General features: G+C 32.3%; 3 protein-coding genes and 1 pseudogene across 4 annotated transcripts in view; 2 read left to right on the top strand and 2 right to left on the bottom strand.

The window, feature by feature from the left end:
* The window catches only part of LOC120157463 (tRNA-specific adenosine deaminase TAD3-like), a 36351-nt gene that overhangs the window by 8277 nt on the left and 7773 nt on the right, over positions 1–20301 (top strand). Inside the window, exons 11-12 of the mRNA XM_039168569.1 lie at positions 16487–16491; positions 17477–17484. The gene's annotated coding sequence lies outside the window, so the exon portion shown is untranslated. The remainder of the gene's footprint in view (positions 1–16486; positions 16492–17476; positions 17485–20301) is intronic.
* Positions 940–4399, bottom strand: LOC120157466. 2 transcript variants are annotated; one of them, XM_039168574.1, is made up of 6 exons: positions 4183–4383; positions 4046–4116; positions 3846–3951; positions 3596–3728; positions 2367–2516; positions 940–1217 (listed from the first exon to the last, which is right to left on the bottom strand). In XM_039168574.1, exons 1-6 carry the CDS (start codon positions 4242–4244, stop codon positions 1203–1205), a joined length of 537 nt encoding a protein of 178 aa, XP_039024505.1. In that variant the 5' UTR covers positions 4245–4383; the 3' UTR covers positions 940–1202. The 2 variants fall into 2 exon arrangements, with proteins under 2 accessions (XP_039024505.1, XP_039024504.1); XM_039168573.1 differs by lacking the exon at positions 940–1217 and adding an exon at positions 4384–4399 and having other exon boundaries at positions 2216–2516; positions 4183–4298.
* LOC120157452 lies at positions 6806–11374 on the top strand (annotated as a pseudogene).
* On the bottom strand, positions 12587–14145 carry LOC120157464 (laccase-12-like). The gene is made up of 5 exons (XM_039168570.1): positions 13853–14145; positions 13607–13758; positions 13297–13517; positions 13103–13216; positions 12587–13005 (listed from the first exon to the last, which is right to left on the bottom strand). Exons 1-5 carry the CDS (start codon positions 13949–13951, stop codon positions 12707–12709), a joined length of 885 nt encoding a protein of 294 aa, XP_039024501.1. The 5' UTR covers positions 13952–14145; the 3' UTR covers positions 12587–12706.

Here is a 20301-nt window from a genome sequence, read left to right as displayed (position 1 = left end):
GAGATCATTAATGCTCATCTTCTTTAAGCACGGAAAATGATCCAGTGGCAAATACGGAAATATTCTTGAGCGTAGACACATGTATTAACAATATAAAATCTTTAGTCGGCCTTTAATTATAATCTTATGTGCACAAATAAAATCTCAGGGTGGGCACTATCCGAATGTTTGTCTACCTGTTTGAAAGAAGTATGGAGAGGAGCTCACAAAAAATGTTAAAGGGTGATATCTTGGGAGCTGGTCAAGGGATGAACTGATATTTCAGCATTACTACCATAATACCATCAGTGATCCGACTGAAAGCAATTTTAAGCTTTCCATTAATGTCGATCAATTAGCAGCCCTTATGTACAATGATAATGTAGAAAAAAGAATATTTTGGTTTAGTGAGGATGATTTCAAACATTTCTATCAAGCCAGTGGGAGGTCATACCTTTTTAAGGAGATCCTCCAGTGCTTCATTGGAGGTGGATGAAATATTCACATCCTCAATGCTATCTCTTTGTTTTAAAGATTCATTCCCTGCTTCTGTTCACTCTTCTGTCCTTCAAGATCTAAGTTCCTGCTTGCCTATTGATCCCGATGAAGCACTGGAAGATTTTTACTGATTCGAGAAAGGGAAAACATCCAAGGACATGACTGGGATCGACAGGGATAAAGGATATATTTTCTTTATATGTCGAACACAAAGGGATGACGGAAAGTGTGTTCGTGGATATCGAATTGAAGTTCTGCACTGAGGTATCGTACGACGATGTTACTGCAAACTATAAGATATTGCATGAAAAGTATAAGGAGGTTAGAAAGCGGTATATGAACGGAGTGTTATCACGAAAACCGTATGATTGCATCTGCATATTGGACGATTTTCTCAATTCAATTTGTTTCATTCACAATATTAGAATTCAAATTCTAAATCTTGTTACATTTCTGAGTTTCATTGCAATGTTTACATGAGAAATTACGGTATAAATTCGGTAAAAAAAAATTCTATGGCATAGGATGTTTGGGGGTTGGAGTTGGATGAGTAGCGACCTCATGGTAATCTATGTGGTAATTAATAGTCTGATCATCATCATCATGATCCATATTCTCTTCCCATATTGATTCATCAAGTACCACCTGCATAGTGCAGGCTGAGTCTTCATCATCTTATTATGTTACCTTTGGTTTGGGATAGATGTGATGAGGCCATGACATCTCTAGTGATCTCCTTCCTGTAAGCAACATCGAAGACAAAGAAAGTAGATAGAAAGCTGCTGTGAAGAGGCATAATAAGATGAAATGTGCAGGCTGAGTCTTCATTGTTTGTATAACAGGAATAGTAACTTTTCTCTGTCTCACTACATCTCTATACTTATGTAGTAGTAGGAAGATTTTTAAAATGCAATTGAACAACCGTTTAATTAATTATTGTTCTTTGGGTAGGGAGTGAGGAAACACGTGTGAGCCCCATGCAATTGAACAAGAGTGCTTGTGGTTATTATGTGAAGAGGAAAAAAGGCAATGAAAGAAGGGGTTAATGGACCAATGGGGTGAAATGTAGCAGAAACGAAAAGAAACGGGTTCATGTGAAACGAAACATTTAACCCTTACCTTTGAATGATTATTAATCCATGCTTTGTCTTCACTTATGACTAAATTCTCCTGTTGGAATCCCTTTACATTTTATTTTAGTTCAAATATTAAAATCATTATCAACAACCAACCTCCAACCTGTCCCATCGTTATCCATTAATCAAGAAGTGTTTACTTTTTTTGTTAAATTATACTCCAATTAAGATACAATACTACAAGTCTAAAACGAAGAAAGATAACTGTCAACACTTTCTTTTGGCAGTTTTCTTTTAATGTGTTGAATGTCTTTTTGTCTTTCTTGATGATTGAACTAAATTTCAGCAATTGGTTTTACTCGGAGAGAAGCAGGCCTGTAAATGAACCATGCTTGAAGAAACTAACCCTCTAGTCAATGTTCATTTACTTCTTAATTTGTTTTGAGTTTTAATAAAACTAACTGTTTCGATCCTAAAAACTAAACAAACATATTTACGGACATACTATGTTTGAGTTTAATTCATTTCATAAACAAGCCTTAAAATCTTGTTCATGAAAAACACACCATTGAAATAAATTGCTCAACCATTAGTTTTCCTAAAGTAATATGCACATTCGGATGCATGCAAGCTCACGGACAATACGCAAAACAGTAAGCTCCATAAATTCTTTATCCATGGATTAAGCTTCCAGAAATCACTTATATACAACAAAGTATTATCAAGTTAGAAACATGTGTACTTGCAGTTTCAGTCGATATATTAAGTGAGAGAAATATACAAAGTTACAAACAACAATCAAAACTGCCTCACCTTGAGCCCAACTTCAGGAAGTGAATGATGTTGTTTCCTTGGGCTTGAAGGGACGCTCCTGAACTTGGGGACGACAACCTTGAAAATTGGCAAAAATATCATGTAGAGCATGGCCAAAATAATGGGTGCCGCAACAAGCCATCCCAACAACTGCAGCAATTTCCATAAGATTATTTTTCAAATTTAATTCCATATTGATAAGACAAGTCTCAAATAATGAACAATTACATAAAGTCCCAAATGCCATCTTTTGATAAAATTCCATCACCTTAAGCGTACAGGATAAAAAGGGGCCCTTTCCACTTCAAACTATACTAATGTCAAGTTGAAGAACAGAGCAGATTGTTTAAAACTACAGTAAATGGGAATGGGGGAATGAATTATACTATCGGATAAGTTGTCTACAGGCTCATACTTTTTGGACTCTTCAGCATTAAAGCTGATGTCACCGTGGAGATAAGAGATATGGCGGCAATGATAGAATACCTTGGAGAATTACATCTGTGTTTAATGCAGAGTATGTAGAAGGAAATGAATAAACATTCTTTCTAAAAAATGGGAAAACGCTTAAGCACAAACTTAAAATAATGTTCTAAAGAATCTAAACGACAAGATACTTTACAATCTGTATCTAATAGATTCAGATTTCAGCCTTTCTTCAAAGTTTCCTCTCTTTCTCTCTCTAGACTTTCAAATCATAAAGTTTTCACTTTTTTCTTGTACAACTTGTCCCCATAGGATAAACCTTTGCATTATTTATTAATATATCTACATAACAATATTAGTATCATCTTTATGAGATTGATGACACGTTGGAACATGAACTATGATCCATTATTCACATAGACATGCACACCTCCTTGCCTAATTGTTGAAAATACAAGCATATCTAGATGAAGACATTAAAATGTTAAGGTAAAGTTGAGCAAAAAAATAAATTCAGATGACTAATCGATTAACACTAATTCATGATTGCTGCTATCACCCAAACACCATCAGAATAAAGTAGGGTTCCTGGGGAAATCCTCCTATCACCGAAATTTCAAGCTTCTAAGCTCAATTTGATTCAATTAACAGTTTAATAATTCAATCCTATCAAGATTGGCATATCTATCCACCATAATATGAAAACCAAATCTATAAGATGAAATCAAATAAAGTGCAAGGAGGAACAAGCATATGATCAAAAAACAAGATGAACAAGCTAGGAGCAGAAAATGAATACTTACAGCACGGGCAATACTAAAGAGGAGCTCACTCGAAGCTTGTCCAGACAAAACTTTCTTCAAAGCATCAGAAGTTAAGGGGAAATGAGGTCCACCCGATAAAATTTCACCAAAGCGAAGGAAGGGCACCACCAGACTAGACGACAAGGTAGATCCAACCACGGATAAAAGAAGTGAAATGAAGGTCAATTAGCACTCCGAAAAGGAGGGCAAAAGGCTAAAAAGATGGGATGGAAAAAAAAAAAGAAATCACCTCAACTCGATCGGAGTAGCCAAGAAGTTAGTAAGCATGACAGTTGGAGAGTGGCAATGAGATCCCAACAACGCTATTGCCATCCCACAAAGCAAAACTGTAACCCCTGGAGTAATTTTCATTTTTCTCCAGATTATATTATAAACCAATCAAAAGAAAAGCAAAGAAATAACAAAAAAGAAAAGAAAAGGAAACATCACCGCATATTGGGAAAATTCCCAAAGTAATTCCCAGAGCTGCAGAGAATGCCAACTGCCTGGGTTCTGCTCCCCTGTAAGAGGAAACTAATCAGATTTATTGATAAAATATGTGAATGAAATTTGGAGCTGCAGCTTACTTGCGGAGGATCTGGAGAAGAGGATCCACGATCCTTTTGTTGAACCAAATCTTCATTGCCATAATGATAGAAAAATCGGAGATCTTTGATTAGATTTTGCAAAAATTGCTTCTCTCCTGTACCAGATTTGAGAGAGATTAACAATTTTATTTATTTTTTAATCTTCAAATAATATTAATTTCAGAGGAGGAAAATAAATACAGGAAAACAGGTGGAAGAAGAGAGCAATGGATGAACCGTTTCCCCCTTACCGTCTTTTATAAATAATATTTTAATGTTTTTAAGTCGGTGAAAATATAAATAAAATTTGAGTTATTATTTGATTTAGTGAAAAAATAATTTATAAATAATGTTTTACTGTTTAATTAATATTAATTATTTTTTGGATAATAATTTACTTTTTATTAATTTTGTATTATACAATACTTTATTAAATTTTATAAATAATCTAATTTCTTTTAAAAAAATCTGTATGTATTTAACTTTCTTTTGTCATTTATAAAAAGTTAAAATAACAAAATAAATTATATAAATAAATTCCCATCGTGATTGTTTGAAATTATAGTAGCGTGAAAAATTGGCTGCCTTCCTTTGGATGGTTACGTACAACAAAGGTAATGGAAAGACTAATAAAGGGAATAGTTTTAGTTAATTGCACCCTACTCCTTTAAATTATACTCTTTATTTTAAATTAATTTTAAAATTTAAAATTTTCTCATATTTTTTAATATTTTAATTTTAACTTCAAATTATGATTTTTATTTTGAATTAAACCTCAAATCTTTTGACATTTCAATTTAATAAAGGGCATAGTTTTAGTTAATTGCACCATACTCCTTTAAATTATACTTTTTATTTTAAATTAATTTTAAAATTTAAAATTTTCTCATATTTTTTAATATTTTAATTTTAACTTCAAATTATGATTATTATTTTGAATTAATCCTCAAATCTTTTGACATTTCAATTTAATCTTCAAATTATTGATACATGATAGTCATGTCCTCTGCTAATAATATTGTTTTAAAAAATATGAACTACCACATGAAGATTGAATTACCTTATAACGTGTCATAAATGATGATTACTATTATATTACGTCATTAAAATCATTATTTGAAAAAGTTAGTATTATGCATTTTGATTAAGTATATTAGAAGTCTATATATTATATCTAAAAGTTTATTTTAATTCCTCTACTATAAAAAATATTTTAGTCCTTTTACTAATTTTAAAATTTATTTTAATTCATCTATTATAAAATTGAATATTATAGTCATTATTGTATGTTTTAAAAGTTAACATTTGGTCCAAAATCCTAAAATTATTGTTAATTGACTTATATATTTCGTTTTAAACGTATAAAATAATTGAATAAATCCTAATTGTTGATATTACTTCATTTTGTATCAATATAAATGATTGGATTTTAATATATAATTCAAGCGATACAATGTTTTATTTTATTTTATTTAGAGATGTTATTCATTATAATATACTTTTTATAATAAAATTATGTGTTCTATATTTTTTAAAAATAAATTAAAGCGAGGTAAATACATTCTCTTACAGTCTTCAACTCGTTTAAAATTTGACATAAAGATGAATGGGTTTAACATCAATAAAGATAAAGAAAATAGTAAATTTCAAATTTAAATATCCACAATATAAACAAAGTGAATAGTTGAACAAAGCACATGAGAGATGGTGGATTTAAAAACGTGAACCCGTTGCTTATTTCATTATCAGCCAGGTATAACTGATGACAGCCTAATATTATTTAGTGAATTTCGTACCTTACTCGTTTTAATTGGGTAGGGATGTTTATAAATTTAATGGGTAATGAGTAGGTGTGGACGTAAAAGGTCATATTCGTCGTGGGTGGTAGGTAGGTGATGGGTTTAAGACCTTACCCGCTCCGCATTAACTTGTCCACTAACTACTCACCCTATAAATTTTCGATCATTATGAATTTATGTATAATTTATAAATTTTAAGATTTTATAAGACATGACTTATAATTTAATCAAATATTATGATATAAACATTTTTAAAATGGGATACGGTCGTTTCTCCTATCTCAAATTGATGGGTATGAGTAGTTTGGCAGCTGTGGTTTGCGAACTGGAATTTTCATTTTGTCTGCCCTTCCGATGTGAGGTCTTTCCTTCTCTTGTGGGATGGTGTCTCGATTGCTAAGGGAGGTAAGAAGTTTTGGAACGTAGCTTATTCTTTATTTCTTTTTATCGTAAAACTTCTAAATAGGAGGGCTTTAGACGTTTTACAGTATTTTTACTAGTTCTGACATTCATGGAATAGGACAAGGCCTTCACCTACAAATTAAATTAGGTACATACATTCAGCTAATTTGTTGTATGTTACATTAATTTGATTTTCTCCTATGCATTTTAACTCAAATACATTTTAAAAATGAAGTTCATGGTAATTTACACATTTTCAATTCTTATTCTGCTATTTCTCAAAATTAACTCATGGTTGATCTGTGGTCCTAAGATGTTTGATCTGATGCTATCTGCTGGATAATAAGCTTCTTCATTTTTTGTTTCTGGTATAACTATGGCATGTTCCTGTCTGTGTACTTCCTTGTTAACTTGCTATCGTGATGTTGCAGATTTTGCTGAAAGGAAGTCATTCTGAAGAACTGAAAAAGATTAAGTGTGTTGTTCAGTATGCTGTTGTCATGGCGCATCATTTAATTCTTGAAACTTCCTTCCTTATTGATCGGAAGGCAGTGTTCTCTACAATTCCTTTAACTGGAATAGCAGATGTGTTGCCAACAAATCAGGAATCCTATACATTGGAGATTTGTAACACGAGTGCTACTTGTCTCAATGACTCTACTGCTGAAACTGGTTCAAATGAAATTGACATTCCCATCTCCAATGGATTTCATGAAGAAGGTTACCATGTAAATGATGATCAAATTGCGAATTCAGGATTAGAGGATAATTCTGCTTTATCTTTGGACCCGTATAATCCAACCATTTTCTCTGGGTTGTCATCTATTTCCGCCTCTCTGAAGAAAGTAATTGGAAACAATTTTCCTCTTACATCCACTGATCCTTACCGGTCATTGTCAACGTATTTTGGATTAAATGAGGGGGAGACAGAAGTCACAGAAGCAGTTCCCACAATGAAAAGTTCAGAGGTCTTGGAGCAATATGATTTGGAATCTAGATGTGGTCATGATGAAGAGAAATCCCTTGATGATGGACAGCCTCAATCTTTTCCGGTTTCCTCTGAAGCCCTACTTGACTTGAACGCTAATGGTGATAATAATGAAGATAAAATGCAAAATAAGGAGAACATCAACACAATGTTGGATTCACAAAGTATTTTGGTTCTTATGTCTAGCCGAAATGTTTTAAAGGGGGATATGTGTGAGCAAAGCCGTTTTAGCCATATAGTGTTCTACAAGAATTTTGATGTTCCTCTTGGGAAGTTCCTTCGAGATAATTTACTCAATCAGGTCTCTCGGATTTCTTTTCCAGAGTTTTCTTCTTTTTTTTACATGATAACTTGTGCAGTTTCTCCAGTATGTGGTTCTTGACGAGTCGTGGTACTGTTGAGTTTTCCAGTCCCACTGTTTTTGCCTTTTGCTGAGAAGGCAATGTACTATATGTGGTGAACTCCCAGAAGCTCACTTCTACTATTATGCACATCATAATAAGCAGATGACAATAGAAGTTAAACGGCTTCTTAAGCATTTACCTGGGGAACCAGGGGGAAAAGTGGCAAGTGCCAAACCGGGATTGGAATGCCAAAATCTACTAAAAGAGTTTTAATTTCAACCACTGCACGTGGTCTCTCATTTGGAAAGTTCTCGGAGTTTAGTTTTTCCGAACACTATTCATCCTACGGATTATCCAGCTGTGGCCATTCTCTCCATAAGGACTTCCTATATTTCTTTGGGTATGGATTACTCCTTCCATTTCCATTTAACAATAATAAATTACTTTTAAATGTATTATAGAAACAGGAAACTTTGTCCTTTCTGTTTTAGACTTGGGCGTTTTACGTTTTATAGTAACAGCTTGTGATTTTTAAATGTTTGTGGCAATACCCATTAGCTAGGAGTTTGGAAGGTTTATAGTTTCTTATGCTCAGAGACTTGTTACTCTTAGATTTCTTGTTATGTTAATGGAACTGCAGGTTAGGCCCTATGGTTGCAATGTTTAGTTATTTCTACAGTTACCACATATTGTGTCCATGCCTCCACAACGACTAGAGTTTAGCAGGTCAATTAGACCAGATTGGCTAAAGGAAGAATTTGAAAATGTATGTGTAGATTCCGTTCTCACTGTGATTTGATTTCTGACATATTTATTCTGTGGCAAAATACATATCCCCCATGTCCTCTCACTAACACTGATGCATGTTAATATGTTTGAATTGGTGTTGATATTTTCTTTAGGTTTGCACAAAAAGAAAGCTAATACTTGGAGAGGTTGCGACCTTTTTGGATCACATAAGGTCTTAGTTTGAGGGCTCAATTTTAAACCTTAAAGGTTCCTTAAAAGTATTCTCTGATGTTGAAGAGATGCTGAAGCTGGAAGTTTCTGAATTTGAGGTTAGTTTCTCTTGTTTCTGATATGTTATTGGGTGCTCTTGGTTTCACTTTTTATTCATCAATTGGCTTCAAGCAACTATTTATCCTCTTCGGTACTGTGTGAGATACTGTCATCTTTATTATGAGTGTGTGCTTTTGTTTGTTTCCCTGTTTCAACTGATTGTTATCACCAGTGAAACTTGATTGTACTATAATTTTCAATATACATGATATCTAATCAACAAACAAATTGTTGCTCTGCCATGTAGTTCAAAATTGAAATCACTACTTTAATTGATATTTTTTTTGGCTGCAATATTTGGTTGAGCTAATGTGCCTCTAATTCATATGTATCATTGGAAAAATTGCAGCTAAGCATTCAGAATGCTGTTGCAAATAATGGGAGTGTAAACTTGGGTTCTCTCAAACTCAGCTTGAACAGAGTAAGGTGGAACCTTCTTCTGGAATCATTCATTTGGTATCGACACCTGCATTCTCTGCTATTGCCTGATCCTACAGTAGTAGTCATTGGTGCCAACAACAAAGCGGTGTCAGAGCAACTGAAGTTGCATACAAGTAGTGATGATGGAGAGGACAGTGATGGAGAAAATAAACCCGTGGATGATGATAAAGCATCTGAAAATACTGGTAATCTGAAAGCCTATTCAGATTCATTTATTGAAATAAATGAATTTTCAGATGATGAATTATCTTCAGACATTCCTGTTAAAAAATCCGAAGGATGTGACAGCGTACATGGCCGTTCCATTTGAAAACAATGAAAAGCCAACAGCGGATTGTGCGTGCCCCACGGAATCATCCAAGCCAGAGTCCATTGTGGAACCTAATATTTCTGTTTGTCCAAATTTTGGTGATGAAAATCATCAAGCAGAGGATGCACCTATGTCAGGTAATTTACAAGTGGATAGAACAATCCCAATTTCTACAGACCTTAACTACAATGATTCTATAGTTGATTCAAGCAGGAGTGGTGGATCTCCATGTTCACTACTATCCAGTTTACGTAGCCTAAGTAGAGCTCCTACTATAACATCCCTGCATTGGCCGTCCACTGGTTCCTCTGATTCAGATTCTGCCTATAGTCTGAGCATTTCTTCAGAAGAGTCGTGCTTCTCCAACTTTAATGGGTTAAACTTGTTGGATTCTCTAGTTCCTCCTAATGCTCATAACATAGAGGTTTCTCTAGGGGTTTCGGGAACACTTGGGAAGGGTAAATACTCGCTATTTTGTTTATATGCTAACCAGTTCCGTGATCTTTGAGAGCGGTGCTGCCGTAGGAGCTTGATTATATTGCTTCTCTTAGCCGTTGCAAAAATTGGGAAGCCAAAGGAGGGAAGAACAAGTCCATTTTCGCTAAAACACTTGATGACAGGTTTATCATAAAGGAAATCAACAAAACGGAGTACGAGTCATTTGAGAAGTTTGCTGTACATTATTTCAAGTACATGAAACAATCATTCGATTCTGGAAGCCAAACTTGCCTTGCTAAAGTTCTTGGGATTTATCAGGTTTCCTTTAATTTTCTTTTATAATTTTCAAAACATGAAATCACTTTTATTCTTTGCTCATTTTCGTGAACATTTGAACATTTTGCAGGTGATAGTAAGACAGCCTAAAACAGGGAAAGAGTTGTCGAGACATGATCTTATGGTGATGGAGAATCTTGCCTTTGGAAGAAATCTTACTCGTCTGTATTATCTTAAAGGGGCCTTAGATGGTCGATTCAGTTCAGCCGCCGAGGGATCTGGAGACTTTCTTTTGGGTCAAAACTTTGTCAACGACATGAATTCCTCTCCGTTGCATGTTAGTAATCAAGCCAAGCGTCTCTTGCTACGGGCTGTATGGAATGACACAACTTTCCTCAATGCGAGCTTTAAACTTCTCTCTTTTCAACTTGTTCCTTACTCTGACCACCATATACACACGCATATATATAAATCCTCTGTAGGTTGCATCTCATTAATCTAGAATGAGGTATTGACTGACTTGTGTTCTTGTGTTTTCATTTGCAGTCGATCAACGTGATGGATTATTCTCTACTTGTTGGGGTGGATATTCAGGGGCAGGAGCTGGTATGTGGGATAATTAATTAACTAAGGCAGTATATATGGGACTAACAACTGGATACATGGGTCAAGTCTTCATTGGTTGTCCCTAAGAATCTATTGCCCACAGTGATTTCTCCTAGGGAATATAAGAAAGGATTCAGAAAGTTCATGTCCACTTACTTCCTGAGTGTCCCTGATCATTGGTGCTCACAGGGATCCAATGACCCTGTCAGCTCTGTGATACTAGAGATGATGCATTTTCCAACCCAATTCCCTAAATGGTATTTCTGCATAGTTGTTGTATTCTTTGTTCATTTTCCTTTAAACCAATCTTCATTCTTATAGCCAGTTTAAGATTGATGTGTATATATATGGGTGTGGGTGTCATCTAACCCCAGTTTCATGCAATTTTTAGCAAATTTCTGGGGATAGTTTAAGCTACCATTCATCTTATTATGTTCATAAATTTGTATGGTCAAGTGAGAAATGTAAAGAGCCGATGTTTTCGGAAAATTGAATAATCAATGAAAAGTTTCAGCTACCAGCTTGTCTTCTTGGTGCCTTCTGTTTTGTTGTATTTATGTGTTTTCCTTCTTAATTTCTTCTATCTGCAGCCTTTAAATACAGTTATTACCTGTCCTTTTGAAGGAATTATTTTGGAAATATTGCAAATGAGAATTTTTTATCATTTTTAAGTATGTGTTTGTTTTACTATACTTCAAATTGATTTTTGGTGTTTTAAAAAATTTCGTTAAAAATAAGTGTGTAATGTTTTCTCCATTACACTTTTAGGTACATATTATTATATTTTTTTGATTCTTTTATTTTTTAATAATAAAAAATATCATTTTTAGAAAAAAATAATCAAATTCCCCCACGTCATCCCTCTCCCTCCCATCCCCCATCTTTGATGATGACTAAGGGTCACCACCGGTTGAATTTTGTTCGGAGCAGGGTGAGGAACTCAATGGTAGTGGTTGTGTAACGTACGATTAAATGTAGACATCAGAATCATCGGAAAACAACGAATGAAAACTTAGACAACTAACACCCTTTACAGTGCTTTTCACGATGATTGAAGCAATTTCACGGCGGGTGAGAGACCGAGTTTTGATAAGGCAGCGAGACAATTTTGATGGTGTCAACGATGATGGTCACGACAGTGAAATTTTGAGGTTTTTTTAGGTTTTTTAAATTATAATAATAATAAAATTAAATAATTTTTTTTTTAAATTTTATGTGTAACATGGGTCAGAAAACAGTCAAATTTAATGACCATCCAGCTCAGTTGGTAGAGCACAAGGTTCTTAACCTTGAGGTCGTGGGATCGAGTCCCACGGAGGGCATTTCATAATTCGGAGGTCTCTTACGGAAGCTGCTCTCAACCTGGTGTTGGGGTAGCCTACTATCTTACCTCCCCCTTACCCCATATATATATATATATGGAAAAAAGGGACAGCCATTTTTTTTTAATAAAAAAATCTTTAAACACATAAAATGTATTAAGCCTTTCTTTTAAAACAATACTTTAAATCTCTTCTTGAACTGAGAGAATGAATATTTTTTTTGGGTACAAACTGAGAGGATGAGTAGATCTGATTCATAAACTTTTGAAAAATTATATATTAAGATATTTTTTATTAGACTTGAAGGATAACTCGATTTAATTAAATCTTAAAATAAACTATCCCATAAATCTTGTTTTGTTTTGCAATAAAACCATTTATAACAACAATATATCAACACAAATAGGACAATTTTTATGTCTCAAGGAATATAGAGCATATTATAATTAAAAACAAAACTTAATTCCACACGTTCATCGCTTATTTTAACATCAACCATATTAATCAAACCCTAAGCATCGGAAACCGTATAACTAAAATCAAAGACTAGTGGTGGCATATCGTAGAATTCCAGCGGTAGATCGATTGGCGTCGGAGGCAGGACGAGCAGTGATGTAATAATGGCCCAGATTTTGGTCCGCACACATCAAGACATCAGTCACTTGGTGCGGGGCCAGGGTTAGCGAATTTGTAAAGGAACGTCTGCTGTATGCCCCTCTTTGTCCAATAATGGTGAGGCTGTGGGATGCGACACCGAACTCCATTGTTTCGTTTACAGCATTTATTATGCGGACAATGTAAAGACTCTGGTAATCTACTTCATACTCGAACGTTGTATCTGCAACATTCAAAAAACAATTATCAATATTGTCGGATTATTACAAGAGAAGTTGATGCACGAAAAGGGTAAAACGATATATAGTGCATACACGTACCGTTGCTGCTGCATCCAGTTGTTTCTCCAGTATGGCCATCGATCGTGTAAGCATCGGCTTGGCCAGGAGCTATGGTTTGATTGGCTTCCGTTAGCTCTTGCCTGAACCATTCTCCTGAAACGTGTTCAGATTCAGACAAGCTCAACTTACAAAATATATGAACAAAACATATATTTATAATTATATATATATACCGATTATGATTGTTTTATCGGAATCGGGTGTAGGGAAAGGGTAGTCTTCATTTGCTGCCGGCAAAACCACAAAGGCGCCGTGGACGGTGGCGCTAGCCCATGCACTGGTAGCGTGCCACCAGAGAGTCCCTATCTCGTCGTCTAAGTCAATCTGGTAAGTGAAGTTTCTGCCTGGCTGGATTAATTGATTTGAACCATTGTTTGAATCCTCAATGCCCTCCCTACAAAAACACACATATTTGATTCATCATTTCATCATAAAATCCTAAAAGCTGACGGAAACTGTGTAAACGATTGAATATAATCTTACCAAGTGATGGAAACAGAGCTGTTTGCTTGATTGTGGACATTGACAAAAACTGTGTCCCCTCTACGAGCCCGAATCTCAGGCCCTGGAAAGCTGCCATTTAGGGTCAAGGTGTTCTTCGTGCTACACAGCTTTGTAATCTGGGATTCTTGCAACTAATTTAGACAGAGAGAAGAAACCAACCCAGAATCAAACTTCTGCAACACTTGTAAATAACACAACAGAAGAAGGACGCAAGAAACCACTTACAAAGAATTCGTAGTACTGGACATCAGCACAGGATAACACAAGGATATTCAGGAACAAGAGCCCTGTTAACCACATCAACCCTTGCTTTTGAGAACCCATTTCTTTTTCTGTGTATATGTGTTCTTCAGTTCTCCCCCTATGTTTTGAAATATTTTTGGGTTTGATCGATTTTTTAATTACTTATAAAAGAAGAGCTGTTCGGCCAAGTCTTCTTGGTGGTGCTAAGGAAGAGATGAATTATTGACTGAAAAGACGGAAGTTTCTTTTAGATGAGCATCCCAAATCTGACATTTCAAAGCTCAACAAATTTGTTATAGAAAATTAATAAATTTTCAAAGCAAAATGATGGTCAAATCAAACAAATATTAAAGTTGATCCTTTATCCCACCGACTAGTTTGTCCTTTGAAGGCTGGTCTTTTTTTCACGTTTAAAATATTGACTTTTTTAATAATATAACCGACAACGTGGAATCGAGTTGACAGATATTTGTAGCACTAGCAGCCTCCATGTTGGATTTTTATCGATTTGTTAAATTAACGTTATCCAAAACCCCACCACATATTTTTTTTTTTATATTTCTTTAACAAACTAACCCAACTTGTTGTACTTTTAATTATGAAAGAGGTAAATTAATCTCAAGTTCACCGAGGGTCAGTTTAGTGCAGTTTTAGAAAAATAATTTTTAAAAGTATTATAAGAACGAATTTTTAAAAATATTATATAAAAGTATAATTTAAAATTTAATTGTTTAGATTATTGTTAAAAAGTGAGTTTGAAAAATATAATATATATTATAGATATTATGTTATAAATCAAAAATATAGCATTTAAATTATATTTACACTTATTAATAGTATAATATATAAAATATATCAACTTAAATTGTAATAAAAATATAAAAAATATTTTAAGATAACTCATTGTTAATATTTTTATATATAAAATATTTTATTAAAAATATATTATTAATACTTTTTAACATACACACATAAACTTATTATGAAATAATAATTTAAATATTTGTTTTGAAAAAAAAAATTATTAAAAGAACATTAGTAATTAAAATAAATTATTAAGTAATAAATTATTTTTAAAGATGTTAGTATTAAATTATTAAAATAAAATATAAATACATAATTGAGTGAAGTCCATGTATTAATACAAGTAAAATTATAATTTACTTTCAATCATAAAGTTGAAACTGAAAAAACTAGAAATCCTAGCTTTTGCGGTCGGTTTTAAACCAATGCTTCCACCATATTTTTTTTCTTTCATTTTTACCCGTTTAATATTGATTTTACGGTGGAAACGAATTTTTTTACCTAAAAGTACTTTTAGAAAACCACGCCAAACGAAGCCTAACTCGTAGAATCTGATCAAATTATTGAGGTGATAGATAAATAATTTATATAATAATATATTTTATTTCAGTTTTAATTAGAGATAATTCTATAAATTTAATCTATGTGAAAACTAAAGGAAATAAAGTTATAGCTAAGGAGTTTAACCATTAAACCAAGTTTAATATCTAATTTATGATTATAATATTACTATATATCATTTTATTTGTGAAAAATTAATAAAAATAAATTGAGGAGAATTATATATCGATCTTGGACTATAAACACATTTAACCATTGAATCAAGATCAAAATAAAATATATAATTGATCAATTATATATAAATAAATGGACAAAACTCTCGAGATAATGTTCTCGAAGAAATTATTTCACGAGATAATGCATTCCCAAGATTAATTGCTCAAATATGGTGAAATCCACAGTGTTGGCCGTAGGTCGCCATGCCATCCGGGCGACCTACTAGGTATCCATGGCTTCCCGGCGAGCTATAGAGAGAGAATGAACATTTGAACGTTTGCATGTACCATGCACGTGCCATGCACGTCCCCAACACATAGGTCGCCATGCGCTCCGGGCAACCTTATAGCATCCAGAAAATGATGCATGTGCCATGCACGACGTCCAACGGAGAGAGAATGATCGCCAACACTCTCACATAGGTCGCCATGCACGTCCGGCGACCAAGTTTCTGTTCCCTTGTGCCATAGTTGCTCCAGCTGCTCCCTCGTGCCATAGCTTCGAGACTGTCCCCTGCCGCTATCATAGCTGTATTGTTCCAACGTAAAATCAACTGCTGCATGCAGTAATTAGTGTTGCATTATTGCAGCGTTCAACAGTTGAAAAAATTACAGTCTTCAACGTGAATTATATAGATCAAATTGATTGCAGCTTACCAACCGTGCAAAGATCATTATATATTGGATATGAGAGGTTTAGGGTAGAATCATAAGAAAGAAAGAAAATTTGGCGAGAGAAAGGAAAGGAAAAGAAGAAGAAGAAAGGGAGATAAATGCTCAAACATCGTTCGTGAGGCAATTTTTTATTGTTTAATTTAGTTTATTATATGAAATAATTAGTTTGTTAGTTTAGGGTTTAGGGTAAAACATAAATTTAGTTAATTAGTTTGTTAGTATAAATTATTAGTTTGTTAGTTTAAGTTATATTATATTAGTTTGTTAGTTTAAGTTATATATTAGATTATATAAAAAATTAGTTAATTAGTTTCTTAGTTTAAGTTATTAAATGTAAAAAAATATTTAATTAATTTGATAGCGTGTTTAAACGTATATTAGGTTGTTTGTTGAAGTTTAAGTTATATTATAAAAAAAGTTAATTAGTGCTTAATTAGTTTGTTAGTTTGTTATTTTAACTAAATTATATTATAATAAAGAAATAGTTTATTAGTTTAAGTTATATTATAATATATTATATTATATTATATAAAATTAATTTGTTTAATTTATTATTGTTTAAAGAAATAATTTTTTTCACGTACATGACGTTATTCCACAACATTTGCCCACATATAGATTGATTCGAAGAAAGAAACAAGAAAGGAAATGAAAGGAATTGAAGAAGGCATAAATACAGGGTAATTTATTATTTTTTGTTGTTCATTTTTTGTTGTTGTGTATGTGTAAATTAGTTAGTTACTTAGTTTATATTAGATTATATAAAATTAACTTGTTTAATTTATTCCCGTTTAAAAAAATATTGTGTTTAAAAATATTTAGTGTTGTTTTAAAAAAATATTTTGTTTAATTTATATTAGATTAAGTGTAAATTAGTAAGGAGTAAAAATTGAATGGAATATAATCTTAAAATTTATAACAATTAATTAACAAATTTGTTTGATATTTAAAAAAATAAAAAAAATTATCAAACTAATCATTATTATTAGTAATCATTAGTAAATGATTTATGAAATTATCTTATCTAATTTATTTAATCTATATATATATATATATATATATATATATATATATATATATATTATTTGTAGAAAAAATGAGCAACAACTTTTTCACGATTGTCCATTATAATAGACAGATTATGGAAAATGAAGTCGGAGTTGTTTTTCAGTCTGAAAAACCAATAAATATGATGTTCAAAAAAGACATCACATTTATAGAAATGAAGCATAAGATAAAAAGAAAAATTCGAGTTGCAGTGGATGGTTTGAGGTATATATTTATGATATGTCCCAACCCAGTCAGATATGCTGCAGTTCCACTTGAAGAAGATGATGATATTGGAACCATGGTTGGATACCTCCGTATGCATATCCGACATTTTGCATCCGTCATATTGGCAAGAATAGTATCGACCAGTTTCATAACACACACATTCGTAGCGAGATAGTCAACATGGGTAAGTTTTATTTTAAATATTTGTGCATTTTTTACGTGGTTTTTTTAATTGTGGTTTAACACAATATATTATGAAACAGGATACGAACTACGTCGACCAAATTTTGACAATAGATTGGAGAATTTGAAGGTATTTTACGATGATCAGCGTGTTTGGAAGTGGGCTTCAAAAATACCGTGGGAAAAATGGCCACAAGCATACGATGAAGGTCGGAGATACGGACATATGACCACAAACCTTGTTGAGGCCATTAATTTAGTACTAAAAGGTAAACGCCATCTCCCAATATCGAGTGTGGTGAAAGAGACGTACTTTATATTGGCTAAGGTTTGGTCGGATAAAGGCAAGGAAATTGAGAGTCTCATAAATAGAGGTAAAACTTGGGCTCCTACAGTGGTGGAATCAATGGAAGCAAATGAGCGATTGGCAACATCAATGGTTGTTCATAATTTCGACCGAGTTGGTCATACTTTTATCATATCGTGCATACACCGTAACGTCGGAGGAGAAGACCAAACATTTAGAGTTGATTTACGACACAAATGGTGTGATTGTGGTCGTTTTCAGGCATGGAAATATCTATGTGCTCATGCAGTTGCTGCATGTATGTATGTTGATGTAAGCGCATACACTTATGTTGATGAATGCTTTCACCTACGTAGCATATTAAATGTCTACAACTATGCGTTCAGACAGATCCCGAATGAATCATATTGGCCCAAAAAAAGATCATGACGAATGGCTGCCAAATCCAATGCTTCGCAAAAGTCCAAAGGGTCGACCTGAGTCCACTCGTATTCATAACAATATGTATTTCCATGCTAGAGAGAGAGGTCAAGCAAAGAGATGCAGATTATGTAGGGGTGAAAGCCATTCAAAAAACAATTGTCCTAATTTACCAAGATATAGGCCTCATCATTAGTAATCATATATGTATTTCTATGTATTTATCCGGATTTAATTTTGTAATGATTTATAATTCGAGGACTTGAACAGATTTGAATGGACGTGTGGTTCAATTAACCATATTTTCGTTACATAACTAATACCTATCCATGGAACACTTGTTTGGTTTATAATAATGATATGATTTAGCAATGATTTCTTAATCATGATTTAATAATGATTTTATATTTAAAATTGTAATAATTATTTAGTCATGATTAGTAATAATGAAATTATTATTAATATTTAATGATTTGATAATAATGATTAGTAATAATGAAATTATTATTAATATTTAATGATTTGATAATAATGATTAGTAATAATGAAATTATTATTAATATTTAATGATTTGATAGTAATGATTTAGTAATAATTAGTAATAATGAAATTATTATTAATATTTAATGATTTGATAATGAATAGTAATCATGAAATTATTATTAATATTTAATGATTTGATAGTAATGATTTGGTAATGATTAGTAATCATGAAATTATAATAATGATTTGATACTAATGATTTAATGGAGTGATAAATTATTATATTTTCACATTGAAGTTGAATTTATTTAATTTTTGTCGATAAATTATTCGAGCGAACTTTTTAAATAGAGGTACCTAATTGATATGACATTTATAATTCTAGGACTTGAACAGATTTGAATAGACGTGTGGTGCAATTAACCATAATAATGATTTAATAATGATTTAGCAATAATCATTATAATAATGATTTAATAATAATGATTTAGTAATTATTATTAATAATGATTTATTATTAATATTTAATGATTTGATATTAATGATTAAGTAATGATTAATAATAATGAAATTGTAATAATGATTTAATCATTAATAATGATTTAATTTGTAACAAATAACAAATGAGTTTACAAGTGTGGACTACTCGAATTTAAATTTATACATAGTCGAATTTATTAATGATTTCTAAATATTTAATGATTTCATACTAGTGATTTACTAATAGTTTAGTAATTAAGTTTTTTTTTAAAGAGATTCGAACTTTAACCATTTAATTTTTAGCAAATAACAAATATGTCATATTTAAATCAAAACACATAGGATTTTTTAATAATTATATGATTTAGTAATGATTTGATAATAATGATTTAATAATATTAGACAATAATGATTTAATAATGATTTTAATATTTAATGTACTGATGATTTAGTAATGATTTGATAATAATCATTATAATAATGATTTAGTAATAATCATTATAATAATGATTTGATAATAATGATATTAATGATTTAATAATGATTTAGTAATTATTATTAATAATGATTTATTATTAATATTTAATGATTTGATACTAATGATTTACTAATGATTACTAGTAATGAAATTATAATAATGATTTGATACTAATAATCATTATAAATATGTTGAATTTATTAAGGTTATAAAAACTAGTCTAATTTCAATATTTAATTTGTAACAAATAACAAACGAGTTTACAATTGTTGCCGATGCCGGAGTGTTGTTGAATGATAATGTCGGGGCGGACGTCTGATGCGTTGTGGCCATTGCGGTTGCTCAGGAGTATGTTACCCATTCTCCTCATTCATTGGGGGCATTTGAACTGCCATTCCACCAGTTTGTGATTCCATCCCACTTGCAAACGTTGACTGACATATACTATTATTTGACATCATAAATGTCATGTGTTCAAAGTCATACGTCGACGCAAACATAGGAGAGTAGATGGGTGCCTCAGGCTGCATAAAATCTGGTATGTATGCCG

This window comes from Hibiscus syriacus, unplaced genomic scaffold, assembly GCF_006381635.1.
Source record: "Hibiscus syriacus cultivar Baekdansim isolate YM2019G1 unplaced genomic scaffold, ASM638163v2 tig00111272_pilon, whole genome shotgun sequence".
Taxonomy (NCBI): Eukaryota; Viridiplantae; Streptophyta; class Magnoliopsida; order Malvales; family Malvaceae; genus Hibiscus; species Hibiscus syriacus.
Note: the sequence above shows the minus strand (reverse complement) of the source record. Positions and strands in the feature narration are given on the sequence as shown.